This window comes from Thrips palmi, unplaced genomic scaffold (genome assembly GCF_012932325.1).
Source record: "Thrips palmi isolate BJ-2018 unplaced genomic scaffold, TpBJ-2018v1 HiC_scaffold_15, whole genome shotgun sequence".
NCBI classification, from domain to species: Eukaryota; Metazoa; Arthropoda; class Insecta; order Thysanoptera; family Thripidae; genus Thrips; species Thrips palmi.
Window position 1 is genome coordinate 5912504 of NW_023144624.1, and position 20869 is coordinate 5933372.

At 63.9% G+C, this 20869-nt stretch overlaps 1 protein-coding gene across 2 annotated transcripts in view; it reads right to left on the reverse strand.

The window, feature by feature from the left end:
• LOC117641037 (protein jim lovell-like) overlaps window positions 1–16245 on the reverse strand; it is a 74062-nt gene extending 57817 nt beyond the window's left edge. Inside the window, exon 1 of one of the 2 annotated variants that reach the window (XM_034378133.1) lies at window positions 15342–16245. In XM_034378133.1, the coding sequence (XP_034234024.1) occupies window positions 15342–15975 (634 nt within the window). In that variant the 5' untranslated portion in view covers window positions 15976–16245. The remainder of the gene's footprint in view (window positions 1–15341) is intronic. The other variant, XM_034378131.1, reaches the window with a different exon arrangement.
• Between the last annotated feature and the right edge of the window lie 4624 nt (window positions 16246–20869).

Genomic DNA, 20869 nt, shown 5'->3' on the forward strand with positions numbered 1-20869 from the left:
TCATTCACAGGCCATTCGCGCTATCTGACCGCCATCTCTCTCCTCTCCGGCTTCAGCGTTCGTGCGGCGCGCGGCGCCCCGGCAGCCTGGGCGGTGCGCGAACTGGCGGCACGTCCACGTCAACAAGCCAAATTTCCCACGATAAAAAATTTCAACGCCAAGGAGTCCCACATTGACACGAACTTTCTCCCCGTGTGCATCACAAACGGGCAGGCGATCGCTGCTCAGCGTCATACGCTACATGCCCGGCGTGGGAACGCGCTCCCAGAGCCGAGCGGGGCGGAGCAGGGGGCTGTCGTCGCTACGCCCCTCTCGGAGCTCTCGCAGCCATGAGGGGCTCCGTATCGGGTGCGAGAGAGGCAGGCCGACGAAAGGGGTCTCCGGAGTGAGCGCCCTTCAGGACGGCGGGGACAAGTGCGACCCTCTGGAGCCCACACAGTGGGCAAGAAGACCGGTGGAGGCGGCCAAAACTCTAGACGCGTTTTGAGCTGCAGAGTCGCTAAACAGGACTCGAGCTGAACGTGTGACCCCACCAATGGATTGGTGTCCGAACGAGGACCACAACGATTTTGGCTTTGACCGCAACGATTTTCCGACCAAGTTGGTCAAAAAGTGGTCGAATCTCGGAAATTTGCTGATTTTGCTGACTTTGGGTGGCCACTGTGTCCAATCTAGTCGCCGTAAAAGGCCTCCCTCAACGTCCTATTATTCTTAAGACCCTATTCTTTCATGCCCTGTATCGGGAAGACGTTGACCACAACGATTTTGGCTTTGACCGCAACGATTTTCCGACCAAGTTGGTCAAAAAGTGGTCGAATCTCGGAAATTTGCTGACTTTGCTGACTTTGGGTGGCCACTGTGTCCAATCTAGTCGCCGTAAAAGGCCTCCCTCAACGTCCTAGTATTCTTAAGACACTACTCTTTCATGCCCTGTATCGGGAAGACGTTGACCACAACGATTTTGGCTTTGACCGCAACGATTTTCCGACCAAGTTGGTCAAAAAGTGGTCGAATCTCGGAAATTTGCTGATTTTGCTGACTTTGGGTGGCCACTGTGTCCAATCTAGTCGCCGTAAAAGGCCTCCCTCAACGTCCTAGTATTCTTAAGACACTACTCTTTCATGCCCTGTATCGGGAAGACGTTGACCACAACGATTTTGGCTTTGACCGCAACGATTTTCCGACCGAGTTGGTCAAAAAGTGGTCGAATCTCGGAAATTTGCTGATTTTGCTGACTTTGGGCGGCCACTGTGTCCAATCTAGTTGCCGTAAAAGGCTTCCCTCGACGCCCTAGTATTCTTAAGAACCTACTCTTTCATGCCCTGTATCGGGAAGGATATTGACCGCAAATAGTTGGAGCGGTAGCCTCACAAAGTTGGTCATGAAGGGTAAAAACATAATGATGATCGGGGGCCTTTTGCGGTCTTATCCGCTGGGGCCTTTTGGGAGCCAGTCCGAGCCTGGAGACAGCGCGTTCGGAATCGGCCTGCACGGCACCGTGCACGGCACTGGGAATGGGGCCGGGCCCCGACGCGGCCCCGCGCCGCCCCGACGGGGTCGACCCATCAACTATCCTAACACTGTCCGTCGTCTCGCCGGCCGTCTGGAGTGGCGTACAGTGCCTCCGCCGCTGGGCGTGGGGCGTGGCCGAGGCCCAAGGGCCAAGGGGCCCGGCCGCCGCGCCGACGAAGCGAGCACCCGCACGGCCTGCGCGACCTGCTCCCCGGTCTGCTTGGCGGCCTGCTCGGCCTTCCGGCGGCGCCGTGTCGCCACCCACGCCACCAGCCGCCCTATTCTTGTTGCTGATACTGTGGTTATTATTCTTGTTAATGCCGACGAGGCGCTCTCAAACCACCTTCAGCCCCCTCTTCCTCGCGGTTTTTATTTTTTATCCCCAACTTTTTCTTTTCATTTTTGTCGGAAAGTTGCGGCCGCTTTTGCAAGTTTTATTGGAAAGGCAGCACACAGGCGAGGCGGCAGCCCTCCTCCCCGCGCCACCGCAGCCCAGGAGGATCGACGCCTTCCAGCCTTCCTGCCTTCCAACACGCTCCCCGGCGCGGCGCTCCCGGGGGCCGGGCCGCGGGGCCGCGGCTCCCACGGAGATCGCCAACATTTTACAAATGCGAGTTATGCAGGTGCACGAAGTCGGTGCCTGGTCGTGCTAAACCAGGGCACGATGTACGTCGCACGTCACTCTCGGCGTGGCGGCCGCGGCACCGCGTGGTGCACTTCGAGGACGTCGCCGACGACGGCACGACGACGTCGCCAATCGCCTTTTTGGCGGCCGAGTGGAGCGCGCCACCGCCACCACCGAGCGCCCGAGGCCAGGATCCGGCCCGGCCCGGCCCGCAGTCACCTGGTTACATCACTTGTTTTCCCAGATTCCAAAGACTTTCGCCATTTCGCCACGGACATGTGCCTCTTTTTATGATTAGCATTATCACCCGGCAAGGAGTGGAAGGTGCGGTACGCCGCGGCCCCCGCCAGACCGAGCTCGAGACTTGGAGTCCTCGACGGCCACCTCGCGCTCCCCTCCCCTCCCCTCCCCTCCCCCGCCCGACTAGGCAGCCCGCCGTGCACAGGATGCGTGCGTACACCGTACACACGCTCAGTGAAATCGGCGGGCCGCGAAGCCGACGGCTGCAAGGCGACGCGGAAACAAAAACAACGAAGAAACAAGAAAGGAAAGGCGGAGAGACAAAATAATAATCATGAAAAAAAAAATCACCGTTGCGTGGTGGTGGTGGTGGTGTTTGGCTGGACAGGACGTGGCAAACTTGAGCGCCATGCCTCATGCATGGGCTCATCTTTCTCTCTCTCTCATTCACTCGTCACTGTGTCTCCCTCTCTCTCCTTTCTCCGTACCCACCCACCTTCTCCGTGACGTGCCGCCGGATCTCCTCCCCCCCTCCCCCTTTCCTCTTCCTTCCTTCTATTGTTTCCGTGGAAAAGAAAGCGCTCGATTTTGAATTTTGCCCGCAGCTCGCGCCATTTCGTCTTGGCGCGGCGGGCGCGCGCGGCAGTAGCCAGCTTGTGCCACACTTAGCAAATGGTGCACGACAACAACAACAACAACAACAACAACGAGGAGGAAACCGCATCGGACGGCCACTATGACGGGCGGCCCGCCTCTGTCTGTTTTCAAATTGCCCTCCTCTGCCCGGCCCGCGGCCCGGCCGGGACATTCGCCGAGGAACAACGGGCCGCGAGATGTATCAGGACCGCGTCCATTGTATTCCGCGCGATGCCGTCCCGGGAGGAGGGGGGGGGGAGGGGGGAGTGGAGGCGCCGCCTGCCCGTCCGCCCCCTGCAGTCATGTGTATCCAATTCATAGAACCAAACACTTGTTGTCGAGCTGCAAGGAGAGAGCAACAAACTGTTCAAGGATTTCGCTTGCATTATCGGCCGTGCGTCAGCCCGTGTCAATAGAAGAAAATAAAAACACAGGGCCCCGGCCGGGCGGGGGACATCGCCGGGGAAAAGGGCCGCGAGAGTACAGTGACCGCTTGTTTCGCGCGCAGCTCGTACCGGAGAGCGAAGTGGCTGGCATGGCGGCGCGCAGCCTCGCCCCGAGCAGATCGCATTCTGAAAAACGACGTGCGAAGGCCTGCCAAGGAGAGGCAACCAAGCGCAAGGATTTCGGATACGGCCGGCGAGCCCGGAGGGCCCAGGGAGGGCCCAGGGAGGGCCCAGGGAGGGCCCAGGGAGGGCCCAGGGAGGGCCCAGGGAGGGCCGCGGCCGCCGAGGCTGCCGCCAAGTGCAGCCAAGTCGCAGTGGCGCCCCGGGTCGCTAAACAGGACCCAACTGAACGTGTGACCCCATCAATGGATTCCTCGTTCGGAGAGCAATCCATTGGTGGGGTCACACGTTCGGCTCGAGTCCTGTCGAGCGACTCTTCAGCTCAAAACGCGTCTAGAGTTTTGTCCGCCTCCGCCCACTGTGCACCGCCGACCTGCATGTCAACGGCATCTGCAAGTCACGGCGTCACTGCGCCAAGGCGGCGGCGGCGCGGCCGTTGACCGACTGGAGGGAATTCCATCGACCGGGCGGCGGGCACGTGTCGGGGACTGCAACAGTCAGTCAGCGACAGTCCTGCAGCCCAGTGGCGCAGGAACTGCTTCGGGGCGCCAAACCCTTCCCCGGAAACAGTCGCAGCGGAGGCAGGCCAGACTGCGAGACCCGGCAAGACCTCCCCCAGAAGGACACATTTGTGCACCATGCGCAGATTGCATCTCGAAGTGGGCCCTACGCCATATACGGCGAAGCGACACGTTCGGAATCTATCTCTGACAGTGGCGGTGACGGCGACGGAGATGAGGTTCGAACCCGCGAAGCAGTCGAGTCACTCGCGTCGCGTCGTCGCGTATTTGCACACATGACACCGGATATGCGTTTTCGGGCACCGGAAGCGGACGGACCGTCCCCTCCCCTCCCCCGCGAAGCCACGGCCGTGAAAGTTGGACAGGCGAGCTGCCCCCCAAACAAGCCCCTTCCCCTCCGGGCGGGACACCCCGCCCCGCCCCGCCCCGCCCCACCCCGCCCCTGCCCGTCTAGACGCCCCTCCCGCGCCGCCGCTCTGCGCCCCGCCCCGCCCCGCCTGGAAGTGCGTCACTGAGTAACGCAACGCTGGTAACGGTGTCAGAGCGTGTAAACCGGCTCAAATGTCAGATCGCCTCGACTCCGCTCGCTCTGCGCCGGGACGGTCGGAGCGGCCGGAACCGCCACACCGGCGGCGGCTGCTGCTGCTGCTGTTGTACAGGCGTGCTCGGCCAGCGGCCGGCCACCGCCACCTCGACAGGCATGCCTCTCGCTTTTACGGCCCGCTCCCAGCTTCCAGACATTAAAAAGCAAAACAACGAAAAACAAACAAAAAAGGTGAAAAAGTGGAGCACAAATGCCCCGCCCCCTGCCACCGCCGCGCCCCGCTAGAAATTTCATATTCCACTAAAAATAATGGCGGCCCGATCGTCGCTTCACTGTGATACACTGTGATCCACACACCGACAGCGCCGACACTGGACAGGCAACCCTCATTTTTCTGTCCATTTCCCTCGAATGCTGTCACGTTTTTTTTATCGACGCACCGCTGTCCCGCCCGTCCGATGGAGGTTCTTATTATTTTTTTAAACTTCCAGATTAAATCACCGGGCCGGGCCGTCGCCTTGACCCATCGGCGGGCCCCGGACGGGACGGGGCACCGAGAATTAAACAAGAAATAATATATTTGCTGGGGCGGCCTCGCCAGGCAGGCAGGCAGGCCAGACGGTGCAAGGCCGGCCCCGACAGGTCAGCCTCAGTAATCTGGTTTCAGTTCGAATTGAGCTCACTCACACGGGATACGATACGATGATGATTACGGGCGAGAAAACGAGTTTTGATTTGCCCGGAGCCAGGCTACGCGGCGGCAAAGCGGCCGGCCGGCCATCGCGCCGCAATAAATAAGAAAATAATCCAAGTTTCCAAAGAGGCCAAAGCCGTCGTAAAGAAAACGAAAAGAGGAGAAAGAGAGAAAAAGCGGAGGGTCCGGTCGGCATAATGGGTGTGACGGAAACACCCAAATTATTTCCCGCCGCGGCCGGCAGAGCGCGCGGCGCGCGGCGCACGTGGCCGGTGCACGCGGTGGTAAAGAGGGTCATGCATCAGGACGCAGGAACAGCGTGGCAGCACTACGCTCTCTCGGCTCGGCGAAGAGCGAGAACGATAAGCGAGCAGCTTGACGCGCTCCAATGCAAAACGCGAGTGGCGCGGTGCCGAGCCCGCCAAGTGCCTCACGCTGCACGGACGCGGCGGGCGCGGCGGACGCAGCGACGCATCCCGCGAGGGGCCGGGCCGGCGCGGACCCGACCGGCCCGACGGGGGCCGAGGCGGAAGACGGCCGGACGGCGAGGCCCACGAGGGACGGGGTACAGTCGGACGGACGGACGGACCCTCCATTCACAAGCAGCCGCACGGCCCAGGGCGCCGCCCGCCCCGCCCCGCCCCGCCCCGCCCCGCCCCGCCCGCCCCGCCCCCCGCTACTACGACTACTACTGCGGACCCGCGCGGCCCCCGCAGCGCCGGGCCGGCGTGCGTACAGTCGGCGCCGCGAGTATGTACCTCGTAGCGCCAGCGGGTACAGCCCGGCGCGCGGTACAGTCACGCAAAGAACAGCAGGCAGCCCAAGTCCAGAGCACGGCCGCCAGCGCCCCGTCAACGAAAAGTTTCCCATTGGCACGCGGAAATAACGTACGGGAGTATTGTACTACAACACACCTACCGGCCGCAACGCAACGGTCCCAGGCTGACGCGGGCCTCACCTGAAACACACCAAGGGAAACACGGGGTAAAACAAACGTTTGGCGACAAAATCGATTCGGCGAGGCCAAATACTCCACTCGGCTCTCGCTCGCGCACGGCACAAATAGCCGGTCACAAAACAGAAGAAATGGCGGGGGAAGGGGGAGGGGGGCAAGAGGAGGAAAAAAATGGAAAAATGAATAATTCGGAAAAATAGGCAGACACAAAACAAAGCGCAAGGCGCGATCGTTTCACAAACAAGAAGCGACGCGGGGCATTACGTCCGTTTGTTGTCCGGCTGTCTGCACGAGCGACTGTCTGTCTGTCTGTCTGTCTGTCTGTCTGTCTGTCCGGCCGCCCCTTTCCCCGCCGGAAGTCCAGCCGCCGGTCAAGGGAGTGAGAGAACCAACTCAAATATCCTGAGGCCAGAACGAGACCGCCGCCTCAGCAGCGCCGAGGGGAACATTTTTATTCTTTCCATTTTATTTCCATTTTTTTTATTTTCCAGTCGCAAATAATACGCGGAATAAAGGCCGCGATCAATATTAGCGCCCCGAGTTGTGGGTGGCCCGATGAAAAAGAGTGAGAGAGCGCGCGAGACTCCGCGAGGCCAAAAGACAGGGACGGAGCGAGGGGTGGGGCGGGGACGGCTAGCCGGCTCACCACCAGCCAGACAGCCCACGGGCCAGGGCCCCGCCAGGGCGGCCCGGGGCCAGCGCCGCGGCGAGGCCAAGCTGCCCCCGACAAAGGCGCCCCGCCCCGCGCCGCCCCACCCCGCCGCCCCGCACCCGCCCCGCCCCGCCGCCACCGCGGGCCGCGGCGCCACCAGGTGACGGCGCGCCACCCCGAGGCGCCCCAGGCCGTCATCCGTACGGAGGGCAAAACGCACCGCGCACTCCGCCGTGCCGACGGGGTGCACCGCGTCCTCACCCTATCGGTCGCACCTGGCCGTCGACGTTGACGTCACTCGCGGTGCGTCACCTAGTTCCGAGCAGCGGCGGTGACGAGCGCACCCGGGCGGTGGCGCCACCGTCGCCCCGTCACGCGGCCGTGACGCGTGCTGCCAACAAGGAGGCGGGGCCCGCGGTGCCTGCACCGCGGCGGGGGGCTGCACCGAGGAGAGAAAGCACGGCGTGCGTCACGAGGGAAGTCCAGCAGAGCGCGCCGCGCGCAGCGTGCCCTGGTCGCCGCGCCGTCGGGCCGCCGCGGCATGACTCACCCGCACAACTCGCAGTAATTGCGGCACAACAGCACACATCGGACGACGCCGGCCTGCCATTTGGGCCTAGGCCGCCAATGGCGTTCCCGGAACACCAACAAGGCCCTGCGGCCGGACAGCGCTTTCCCGCTTTCCCGTTGCGCCACGCGTCGTCGCCCTGCCCGCCTGCCCGTCTCCGTCCCGCTCTTCTTGACCTCGGGGCCGTAGTTGTGGCGGCCGGAATGGCCCGTTTGCGCGCGGTGATGCAACACTCGGTCCGCACCGCGCCGCACCGCCCGCTCAGTCAGCCTTGTCTTCAAAAACATCCTGGAGATTGGCATCGGGACCGAGCGGCCGAGGAGCGGGGGGCCGAGCGGGTGAGGCGAGGGCGAGGGTCACGGGAACGGGATCCGGGCGGCCGGGGGGTCGAAACGAGTAGGAACGAGTCAGGAAGAGTCGAAACGTCGGCGAAATTTAAAGGCACCGTACGCAACATACGCCCGCGGGCGACTCCGCGGGATGGATGCCACCGGACCACGCCGACGACGCAGCCGCTGTGCCCGGCCCAGGGCTCAAGGGACCGCGGCGACCGTCGACGGGGAGGTGACGAGTCCCGGGGCCCACCGCGCGTTACATCACGGAACACGTGTTCGCGGAAACGGCCGGGCCGAAGCCAGCCTAAGCCGAACGGCCAGGGCGGACCGAACGGCCGGTTTGCCAAACCAGTCAGTCTTCAATCGTCAAATTGGTCGGCCGACGCCTTTCCCAACGGCCAAGCGGATAGCGAAAAGAAATTGGCGGGCAGGGAGGCCGACGTGGCCGACGCACCGAGGCCTGGAGGACGCCGGCGGCGCGATCACGATTCAGGCCGTGTCCAGGAGCGGCCGTCGAATAAGGAGACGCCGGGTAAAGGACCTAATGAAGGAGGCGTCGCGAGGGGCGGACAAGCACCATTTGCCTTATTGGTCGCCAACGCTGCTATATAACGAACGCGCTTGATTCCGTTTGCCGATTTAAAGGGCGTCGCCTGAAAAGAGTAAAACGCCCCTGCTTGGCTGCTGTCCCGAGCTGGGAAGCCGTGCAGGTAGGCAAGCCGCCACGTAAGACGAATCTCGCCGCCCCGCCCCGCCCCGCCACGCCCCGCCCCGCCCCGCCCCGCCACGCCCAGTGAGCGGCGGAGCGACGGCGCGGCGGTGGATGTGACCCACATGTCGCAGACAGTCCTCGGCGGGAGAGAGGGGGGCGCCGGTCGCACGCTCCAAATTACACGTCTCAAGAATCAAACGGGCTGGAGAGAGGGAGACAGAGAAGGAGAAACAGGGACAAATCCAGGAGGTGCGGCGGCGCCGCCACCGCGACGCGGCAATTTCTCACACTTTCCTCCGCGGCCCTTGTTTGCTCGCTAACTCGCCTGCATTTTACACACAATACGCTAACCGACGCGCTAAGTACGCCGGCGACCGTAGGGACCGAAGTCGGCCGCGGGGTGGAAAGAAACAAAATTTCGGAATGCCGTCACCGCCGGCGGTGGTGGCGCTGGTGTCAACGGCACCCGATATTGATTTCGCCGCGCCTCCAGACGTGGGTAATATTCGGGCCCCGCAAAAGGACAAGTGCGAGAGAGAGGCATGGAGGGGCCGGCCTTATTCGGGCCGGGGCGTATTTACGTAACGGTACGCGAAGGAGGCGCGCCCGGCCAGGAAAACGGACCAGAAACCCGCTCGGGTCGGCCGCCTTGTATTTATTTTAAAAATATTGAGAGGAAAAAGGCGCGGGCCGGTGTCGCAAGTCTCCGATGCCGGACCGGCTTGACTTGGGCAGAGACAAAGTGCAGCAAGGACGGAGGACCGGGGGGCCCTCCGGTGCTGCAGCGGCCGCAAGGCGCGTTGCTGGGGCTTCGTGCTTCGAGGGTCGCAGGCCGTGGCGGTAGGGCAGTGCCCCGCACCCTGTGGGCTTGCCTGTGGCCTAGGTCGCGACGAGGACGTAGAGCGAGTTTCGACTCACGGTGCCACCGGAGCTTTTAGGAAACGAGGGGGCCTTACAAGCCCCGTCGTTGTCTCGGTGTGAAAACACCAGTCCGCGTTTGGACGGCGGACGCGACGGCGGACGTCCCTGGGCTTTGCCTACACTGCCTCCTCAGCGACCGCACCCGGTATTTCCGCGGGCAGGCACGTGACGCCCCGTGCTGCGTGACGCTCTCCACGTACACTAGAAGGCATTTCCGGCCGGCAAATCGGCGAAGGGGGAGGGGGGGGGGAAGCCGCTGGGCAGGCTGGCCACCGCCCACGGGCCCATCAACCACAAGATGACGAACCAAGTTTTGAAAAAATTCTGAATTGAAATTCCACGGAAACTCGCCCGGGCCGCGCCCTTACGTCCGGCGTGATGATGATGGTCGTGGTGGTGGTCGGAGTGGCGGTGGTGACCAGCTTGCTGATTATGGTTTCCTCTCCGGGTAACTCACGTTTTGAGAGGAACCCGACGGAACACATAAAAAGTAATGGCGATTGGACCGGGCATGCAATCACCTGCATGCAGGTTGTATCGCGGAGAGGCGAGTAGAGAAAACGGCAATGTCTGTGCACGTACCGACGAACGTACCGACAACAACATCGCCAACACTCTCCGCGGCCTCTGGTGCCCCGGTGCCGCCGTCTCTCTCGCACTCATGGGTCTTCGCGTAGGGGTGCGAGAGAGACAGAGACGGTCCGCGGCCGGGCCTGCCAACCCCACCGCGTGTAACAAAGGGCCGTGCGCCATTTGCCAGCCGTTCGCTGAAAAGTCGTCACCAAAAGTCACTGCTGCGTCTGCATGGCGGCACGGCGGCGTTCGATGGACGCCCTGCCGCGGCCTGCAGTCCCATTGCGAACGGTGCTCCGTCGCTCTCGCATCGAGTGCCCCGCCAGCCCCGCCAGCCGCACGCGTGCGAGGGAGACAGAAAGCCCAGTTCGAAAGCCGCCCGCTGGGCGGGCCGGCGGCGATGACCCGCTAATGGAGAAACTAGAGGCAAACGTTCATTGAATCGTTACAACGGTGCCACCGTCGCCGCCAGCCTGCCTGCTCGGGCGGGGAGGCGGGGCACAGTGGTGGAGGCGGCCAAACTTCTAGACGCGTTTTCAGCTTCAGAGTCACTATGTAGGGCTCGGACCGATCGTGTGACCCCACCAATGGATTGCTCTCCGAACGAGGAATCCATTGATAGGGTCACACGTTCAGTTCGAGTCCCATTCAGCGGCATGGAGCTCAAAACGCGTTTAGAAGTTTGGCCGCCTCCACTGGTCTTCCGGCCCACTATGTGAGGGGGCTGGCGGGGCTGGCGGGCGGAGCACGAGGCAGGGATGGCGGCGGCACGCGCGGATAGGCCGGATGTGGGTACACACCATTGGAGGAAAACGGGTGCCGAATTGATAAGACTGTACGGAAAGGCGTGCTCATTGGTGCAGTCGCCAGAGGGAGGGGCTCCGCCACTGGCTCCGCCGGCCAGACAGACTCGAGGAAACCGAGTCCTGCAGAGCACCGCACGCAAGCAGCCACGCCGTCAGCAGGGGAATACGTACGACGGCGAGCTTGACAATGCGCGCCACCGAGCCAGCACACTGCCAGCACGCGGATCATATGCATCCACTCGAACATTCCACGGCACACACACAGACGGAGGCGCGTGGAATCATGTGCGTGCGCGGTGCGGTACTTGGAAACGGCCGTGACGCGACGGGACAGGGCGAGAGCGCGTTGCAACACAATTCTTCTCTTTGTCGAGCTCGCGGAGCGTTCGGCTCGGCCCGAGGGTTCTACAGTGTAGAGGCAGTCACTAATTGGGACGCGGCACAACCACCTCTTGCCCCGTGCGAAGACGGCGACACGACACGGCGGGGGAAGTCCCAGGACGGGAAAAAAGAAAACACGGCCACTAGATTATCATCCTCCATGCGCGTCTGTATCGCGCGGGGGATATCGCGGACGTCAGCGATTTAAATGTGCGCTCGCGACGGCGGCGTGGCGGCGGGCGGCGGTGTGGCCCACAAACTCTGCCAAACCGAAACCCGCCACTCGAGTTTCTGGCGTTGAGTCACTAGTGAGCTCGCGCACAAACAACTTTCCACGACCGCCGTTCATCTCAACTGCGTTCTAGAAATGGAAAGTTTACGCGACACATGTTTTGTGGCGAAAATGGTTCCAAATAAAAAGAGGCGCCGCGGCCAAGGCGGCCAGGGCGGCCAGGAGGGCCGAGAGGCTCTCGGTCGGACGACGCATGCGCGGTGCGCGGCCGCGCGGCCCAACGGTGCGGACGACTTGGGTTGTTTGCAGGCACACTGCCGATAAGCGGGCCGATGTTTGTCTCAAACGCGGCGCACAATGAAGGAAACAAGACGGACCAACTACGGCAAAAAATAGAAAATAAAAAAAATATTAAGATATTACGGTGAAAACAACAGCGAGGGCGGCGCCGCGAGCAACCTCGGGCAGGGCGCGGAGGTCCGGAGGCCGAGTTCGTTTCCGGGTTATTTTTGGACGGCACCTCCGATTCCGATGCACTGGAAGGCGCCTCTCCGCGACACTGGGGCACACCGTGGCGGCGCGGAGTGCACGCGCTCGCGAACCGAGGGCCGCAGGGTCGTCGTCGCGGACCTCGGCACCTCGGCGACGGCGACACGGCGGGCACAATGCGCCGCCGCACGGCCCGTTTTTTGAAGGCAGCGGTCCCTCCGGGTCCCTCGCCAGCCAGCCGCCCGGGGAATCAATATTTCATACGAGGCTTTCAATGCAGGCCGTCCTCCGTCAGGGCGGCTGCCTGCCTGCCTGCCTGCCTGGCTGCTTAGGCGGTAAAGCGAAGGCCGTCTGACTAATCAAGCTGCAAAGTTTCCCGATTAAAGGAGCACTAGGCAACACTAACCGCCGACCAGGCGACACAAATCAGTTCCGCCAGAACCCTTCCTCGAATAGGACTCTTACTTCAACGAGCCGCTAATTAATCTGCCTGCCTGCGCGCGAAAGGCTTTATCGCGGAGGAAAAGGACGCAGCCTATCGCTCAGGAAGCAAACCCTTTTTAAAAGTGCGCATGTTTTTTGGGGGGCCTGCCGATCACTTTTTACCCCCTCCCAAATTGAGGCCAAGTTTGGACGGGGAGGGGATGGACACACACAAACGCACACACACTGCCTGTCATCAATCATCGCCCCAACACACGCCATCGGGGTGGCCGTCACCGATAGGGGAAGGAAGGGGGTGGGCGGAATTCAAAAATCACGAGGACAAAAAAAGAGCATTTTTCTTCCAGAAAATATAGGAAAAACCCAAAACAAACAAATATTTCTTTGAACAAAAATACAGAATGCATAAAAAGAAGTTGCTTATCTCGTAACGTGATTTTGTCCAGTCATCGCCACGCCCGTCTCGCGGGCTCCATGGACGCGATCCACCGCAGTGTTCTGCCTGTCATCGCGCGGTGTTCGAAACAGGTCGGTCCGCCACAGCCACGCCGCCGGCGTCCTCAAGCGCACAGGTGCGTCGCCCGCCCCACCCTCGGGGGAAGAGCGACGCCCCGCCCCGCCCCGCCCCACCCCGCCGGGCCAAATCGCGGAGCCCTGTCCTGAGTCAGCACGCGCCTTGGCGGAATCGCCTGCTAATCACCCGCAAAACTCGAACCAGCAAATCAATACCAAACGGCGCGGCCGAGGAGCCGAGGAGCCGGGGAGGGTGGCCGCCGTGGCCTGGCCGGCGTGGCCGCCGTGGCCGGGGGGCGGCGCGGCGGTGCGGCCGGGGCGACTGGAGGACTGGAGCACCATCCGCAGCGCCGCGTCCGGGGCGGCTGGGGCGCCGTTTGCAGCGCAGTCAGCGAACCGAGCGCCGCGCCAAACTTGGTGTAATTTGGTAACAAAACCTGGCCGGGTCTCCGGGTCCGCAGCGCGGCGTGGCCATGCCGCCGTGCCAGTGTGGCTGTCCCATCGACCGGCCTGATTACTCGTGCACTAGACGAGTGCGCCGAATCTGCATAATGACAGCTACTGGCCCGAGGCGGATGGCTTATGGCATTAACATGGTTACGCAGAATTTCGCCGCGGGTATCGCCACCGAACGCCAGTTGCAACACCACAAAAGGACAAAAACAACTTCGAATTTCGTCGAAAGCGTCGAGGGTGAAATTGGGAATGTCAGCCGGGCGGCCACTCGACTCGACTTGCGCAACCGGCCGACCGCGCGAACAGGCCGCGACCACCGCGCCGCGCCTCGCCACGCCCAAATCCAGCGGCAAATTTAACACTGGCCCTCGCCACCCCTCTGGCTGCCTCCGGCTGCCTCGCACTCCCCCCATCACAAAGGGTTAAAACCACCACTCCGCGCCTCCCCGCCGTTAGCCTACTCCACTTTTCAAGTGGCCGAACCACCCATGCGCGCAACCACCAAGGAGGAGGGAGCCGCGGGGAGGGATGCCACGGACGCCCAGAGAGAGACAGAATGAAAAAAAAAAATCAATCAATCTGGAGCAGAGGGGGAGGGGGTGGGGGAGTGAGGGGTGATCACCCCTCGTACGACACCAGCCCATTTAAAACAATAGCAGCCATACAACGCCACTTGCCGGGCTTCCCCCCTGACCCCACCACTACCCCCGCCCTGCCCCCTGACCCGCGACTTGGCCGTCGAGCCGCAGCTGTTGACGCCAAGGGTCACGGCACTGGCTGGACGGGGCGCCGAGGCCCCCAGGACGGTGATCGCCTCGGGGAGCATGGGCGCCGCCGAGGCGCCGCCACACTGCAGTGCAACGCAGTGCACTGCACGCCCCGAGCCCCTCCGAAACTGGGGCACCTGCGGGAGATAATGCCATGGGGGCTTGGCGTGGCGTGGCGTGGCACGGCACGGCACGGCTCTACAGTACCCGCACGCGGTGGCGATGCGGCGATACGCGGCGCAGGTGGCCGACACATCGATTTCGGGGGGCAGCCCTTCGACACCATGCAGAGCGGGCCCTTCTATCCGCCCTTCATCCATCAATGCTGCAGCCCTTCCGGGGCGGCGCTGCTCGCGCTGCTGCACCCCTCCCTCGCCGCGTGCAGGCCGTGCAGGCCGTGCAGGCCGTGCACGTGTTGGACGCGTCGCCACAAACCACCCCATCACGGCGCGAAGGCCGCGGACTCGCCACAGACACAGGTTGGCCAGGTCCAATTTTCCGGTGCCATTTCCTGCCCGCTTCCTGGCGGTCCCTGGCGGCCGCCGCGTCCCCGTCAGTCGGATCCCCGTCAGGCCGTGGCGGCGGTCCGTCAGCCCGTCGGGGAGTTATCGCGGTAACCGGGGCCGGGGCGGCGTCCGAGGCGGCAGGGTGGTCGTCGTGCAGCCCGGGGCGTGCGGGAGGCAGGCCGGCGCCCCGGACGCGCCCTCCGCTGCTACGCAGCTGCAGGGTCGGGTGGCCTGGGGGGCCTGAAAGGACTGCCCCGGGTCGCACCGTTGCACCGGAGAGACCCCGGCCTCGGCCCTACCTAGACCAACCTGACGCACTCGTCCAGGACGGCTGGCACCACGGATCAAGGAATAAGTCGTCCTTTCCCAGAAGCTGACGTCAGAGGGAACCAGTACGTACAGTACGAGGCCTGTCACCTGCGACACCAGGCCTGTGCCGTCCGTGCATGCACATGACTCACGAGCCCTGCGAGGAAGGGCTTCCAGCCCCTCCCCTTCGCTGCCATGCCCGGCCATGCCGCCTGCAAGGAGGCAAAGGGCAACACGTGCGCCCCCCCCCCCCCACATTGAGTCAGGTCTAGGACCAGACCCAGCCTAGACCACATGACCTATTTCCGCGGGGCGGCGCAGGGCGGCGCAGGGTGCTGCCGCCCAAGTGCAGGGTGGCCGCCGACGACGGCGACGACGCCTCACCTAATAGTTCCTCCAGGAGGCTGCGCGACGACTGCACGGCGTCGCGGAGGGAGTCGCGGGCGTCGTTGATGCGCATGTCGCCCCTGAGGGTGGCCGCGGCGTGGTGGTTGGCGGCGTCGATCTGGTTCTGGCGGCTCGTGAGGATCTGCAGCACGGCACGCGACGTCGAGTCCCTGTCGGGCTTGCTGGTGTTCTTGGCCTCCCACTTGAGGTACGTCCACTTCTTGCGCACGTCGCCCTCGCTGCGGACGATGCCTTCGACGCCGGACACGGCGGCGGCGACCTGGGTCCAGGCCTTGGCCCAGCCCGGGCCGCCGGCCACGCCGAACAGCACAGTGTCCTGGTGCTGGCGGACAGAGTTGATGAGCGCGTCCACCTCCCTCTGCGTGAAGTTGGTCTTGCGCTGCTTCACCATGACGCTGGGCCGCATCATGGGGTATGACATGTTGCTCATGTTGGTCATGTTGGCCATGTTAGCCATGTTCATGTTCATGAGCGACCAGTTGGACATATTCTGGATGGACATGTTGGGGAGGATGGACACCGGCCGTCCCCCCTTGTTGGAGCTGCTGCTCACGTGGTGCATGTTGTTCGACGAACTGCTCGACACATTCCTCGTGTAATCCGCACTCATGTTGGAGCTGGTTCACACCACTTTCATTTAAAAACACACTTAAAAACACACTGTTTAGAAAACGGTATCGAGTAAATAATAAAAATCACTGAGGCACTGAGCTGTCGATGCACTTGTCACTGCACTGGCACTCCGGCAGCACCGACGCCGCGCTGACAACACGACACACACACACACACGTGGTCCAGTCGCCACAATCACATGTTCCGCGGCAGACGACACAGTCCGAGGGGGTGGCGCCGAGGGGGCGGCGACGTGCCAGCCGGTCGCGGGGGTCCCGGCAAGGCGCAGGGCGCGCAGGGCGGCGCGAGGGAACGACGGGCTAGTGCGCGGACGCGGAGCCCTGGCGGCTTGGTGGCGCGCTGCGCGCTGAGCGTGGCGACGACGTAGCGGCGGCGATACGACTCGAGGGAATGGGTCGGCTCGGCTGCGGAGCGGCAGGACGGACGGGACGGAGCGACCCAACCTTTCTCAAACACAACGACCACTCGTCTGGAGTACGGCGCGGCGCGCAGTGCGGCGCGCATGCGTGGTGGGTGCATCGGCGGGACGGCGCGCGGACGGGACGGGACGGGGCGGACGGCATCGGGCTGCCAAGCAGCAAGCAGCCGAACCAAACCCAACCGGTCGTTGCACTTGGTGAGCAGAGCGGGCCAGGGGAGGGGGAGGGAGGGGGTGGGGGCGCGGCGGGAAACACAGCGCCGTGCCGGGCCGCGTCGCCGCGTCGCGCGCGGTGGAGGGGGAAGGGGACCTGCTGCTGCCTGCTGCTGGGGGTGGGAGGGGGCGCCAGCTCGCCAGCCGCGGCTGGAGTGGGGGAACCTGTCCCTCCCTCTCCCCCTCCCCCTCTCCCGCGCGGACACAGCAGCGTTGCCGAACGCCAAACCGCCATTATAAAGTCAAAATTTGAACAAAAATGTTTCATAGCCGGCGCTCCGCGTCCGCACGGCGCCTCCGCCTCCGACGCCGCCGCCACTGCACGGCGCGCTGGCCGCGGTGCGCGGTGCGCGGTGGCGGTGGGGGTGGGGGCGGCGGAGGGGCAAACAGGAGCAGCTCTAGCAGCAGCCTTGGCGCGGCGCGCGGCGCAGCGTGGCGCCGGCCGACAACAACAACCACACCGCCGCGCCGGCCGCGCCGCGTGTCCTCGAATTCAGGCCGCGGCGACGACTCCACGACGTGGACGACGTCCCCCTGCCCGCGGCCACCCTTGCCGTGGGGCCGTGGGCTGCCGTGGCTGGACTGCCGGCGCTAACGCCACGCTAACGCCACGCTAACGGTGCGAGTGCGTGTGAGAATGGCGCGACGAGGCCGACGACGGCCAACGTGGCTAAGACTTGTAAAACGGGCCGCGTCCAGTCGCGTCGCTTCCACGCCAATCGACACCAATTTCTCTGTCGTTTGGACGGCGGCGGCAGGGGGGGAGGGGGGCGTCGAGCAGTACAGCCCGGCGGGCACGCCGCGCGTCGCGACGCCGTCCGCGCGTCACGCTTGTAGGAGATGGGGGACGAGGAGACAGTTCCTGACACAGATATGATTTATAGAAGTTGTCGGCGTGGCGTAGCTTGCGGAGAAACTCGAGCAGATCGCGCGTTCGCCTGCCTGGCCTGGAGACTGAAGTCCGATTCAGAGCAGTCTCTCTTGCACCCCTTCGGGCCGCCCTGCGCGTGCGAGAGGGAGAGAGAGAGAGAGAGAGAGAGAGAGAGAGAGAGAGAGAGAGAGAGAGAGAGAGAGAGAGAGAGAGAGAGAGAGAGAGAGCGACGAAAGCACGGTTCGGACAGAGCCTGCAACCGCACTGGACGGCGCGGCCTCCAACGCCACCTGTCTCGCGACCCCTAACACAACACGCAACACCCCTCGTCCCGCACGGCCCCGCAACCTCGAGTCCCGAGTGCGACAAGGATGGGCGGCGCGACACGGTAGCCTGCCTCTCTGCCTCTCCATCGCACACGGAAAGTGAAGTTGGCCAGTTTCGGGACATGAGCAGAGCAAGGCAGCAAGGCATGGCCGTTCCGGAACGTTTCACAAATTCTGCTGTCCCGGGGGAAAATAGCCCGGCCAGGTGAGGCAGGGCCCGGCGGCCGGCCGGCCTATGCTTCGAAACAAATCATTCTGGGAACGAACTTAGTTTTCCTTTCCCCTACACTGCAGTCCCTGCACGCACAAGACACAGGCAGACACTCCCACACGCCGCCAAGCCGCACTTGCATTCTGCAGGCTACCCAGCACACGTGATTCCGAGTAAAAAGGCACGGAAAGAAAGAGCAGAGAGGAGCCCACATCACGGAGGGCGAGGCGCGGCGGGGTGGGGTGGGGCGGGGCGGGGCGGGGTGGGGTGGGGCGGGGCGGGCGTCCGCCAAGTAGACCATACGGGACATAACGGCTTGCGGCGCGGCAGTCGCGGCAGCAGCACGAATTACAAACATGGGCATGAAAGCGTTCGCTGTGTCGTCCTATCCGCGGACGCCTTGTATTTATTCGAACCGGTGGAGAGGGAAGTACCCGAGCGGGTCAGCGACGACTTGACCGTCTTGACCGTCTGGACGGCGCGGGCGGCGAGGCTTCCATGCCTGCACTGACGCGTTGACGCTTTGGTGGTGGTAAAGGGACGTAAAGGGTACACACGAACAAACGGAATGAAGTAAACGGGCCCGGCGGCGCGGTCTGCGTGGGCGGCAGGGGCAGGGTGGCCATCTGCCGGGACAAAACTCGCCAGTAAAACTGGGACGAGCAGACGACACCACGACGACGTCGTTTTGACTCGAAATAAACGGCGTTATTGTTGCCTGGCGCGCATGCTGGTATCCAGAGCCACGGCGGGGCGGGGCGGGGGGGGCCGCGCAGTGCCAACGAGTACCAAGTACTGCCGTCCCCGTCACTAGTTTCTCCCATTTTCCTGGCCGGGCCGGGACGGCGGACTAAGGCGACTACGCAAATGAAATGCTGGGAACAGTGCTGCGCTGCCTTCGCTGCGCCGGGCCGTCGGGCCGACCGTCGCTGGAACCACCGGGCTTCTCGTCTACCAGGGGTTTCCCCGCGGCACTCCATGGCCTGCTGTGCCTCTAGCTGCGCCTGCTGGCGGAGCGGCGGAGCGCGAGGCGATTGCAGCGCTACTGTGCCGAGTCGAGCCGAGCGCGGCGGCCGAGCCCAGCCGAGCCAGCCGAGGCCGCGGTTCATGTGACCCGATTGACGTAGGTTGGCGCTACCGAGTTGCGTGCCCTCACTCACGACCGCGGTCCAAACCGCGGCACGGCGCGGCGGGGGCGGGTCGCTTTGGGAAGACGTTGCGTCTCCCTCGCACCCGTTGGAGGGCCTGCCCGGCCCCGTGGCGCTTACTTCCGCGAAACGGACTGCGGCTGGCGGGGCTGGCGGGGCTGTGGTGGAGATGATATGTCCCCGCAGCGCCCTGGTCCGCCCCGCCCCGCCACGGGCTCTACAGACCGCCGCCGCTGCCGCCGCCGCGTGGCGTGTTGGTATGGCACGAAGCGATGCGGGTAATTTCCACTGGCGGTGCAGTGCGCACTAAACAAGGGCGCTTAATTCCCGCAGCCGCCCATGCCACATCAAAATACAGTATCACTCACACACACACGCACGGCGAGGCCCGGCGGCACGCACGCGCGTGCGGTCCGTGCGGTCGCCGCCCAGGAGGCCGACAAGACGACGACCCGCGTCCACGCCCCGCGCGCGCGGCGAACCCAGGGCACCCAAGGGCAGGGCACCCCAGGGCAGAGCCCTACAGTGGCCCTCTCTAGGGCTCTGCCCCACGGAGGGCTCTTCGAGGGGCCACTCGACGACGACCGCTGCAAAAACGGAAATGGTCCGGTGCTTGTCTTCGTCATCGGGTTCGCGCTGGTCCGCGCGCCTCCCCAATGGATTTGCAATCTCCCCAAGGGCCCGCCACCGCCACCCCTGCCGGAGGATCGTTTCGCCGCTCCGCTGTCTCTGTCGCACGCATGGGGCGTCCCATAGGGGTGCGAGAGAGACAGAGCGACGGCGCGGTCCTTGGGACTCCGGTTGGCGGGCCGTGGCCACGCCGTGGCGCTCGGTGGTGAAGGGCGGCCGAGCCGAGGAGGGGGCCGGGGGCAAGTCGCGCCATTTCCGATATTTGAAAAGCATCATCGGCGAGGGGAACGTCGGCGTGGCGGCAGCCGGCAAAGAATTCGGCACCGGGAGCGGTGACCGCGCCGCGCACACGTAGCGAAAGCCACCAGGTTCACGCCCCCGCGGCCACCCTGCGCGCCTCCCTGTGGATCATTTTAGGGCACGGCCGGGGCGATTCGACCGGACTGCTCAAACTTGGGCGACCCCTCTGCCAAAGCGGCGCGAAATGGAAGTATGGCCGAAGGAGGGGGAAGGGGTTGGTTTGGAAGTTTGGTAACGCCGGGCCGTAACGCCTAATCGCAATCCGCGGGACTTAATAGCGTAACAACCCGGGGCGCGGCGGCGCGGCGCGTCGCAGGGCCTCGCGGAGGGTGAGGGGTGGGGGGCGAGGGGTGGCCCCGCGGGGGTCGTCCACCTCGCGCTCCGATTCGGCGGGACACATTGATTTTATTGCGAGATGGTTCGCGTCCGTCTTCGCTTTGCGCGATCCCGCAGGAAAGTTTGTGAGTCCTGGCCAAGTCCTCTCCTCTGCCCCCCCCCCCCCCCACCCCGCTCAGGACCGGCGGAGTGGGGGGCGCGGCTGCCGCGGCACTTGAAGAAGGCGCGGGCGCAGTCCGCTGCTCTGGAGCCCTATCTGCCCATCGGCCGCGTTCTAGCCATGAACACAATCCGCTCGTCGCCACTGCCACTACACTGCCACTGACCCCGGCGCGCTCGGCCCGGCCATGGGCCCGGCCCCCACAAGCACCTCACAGTGCAGGTGGCACCGCGTGCCGCGTTGCGTCGTGTGCATCGC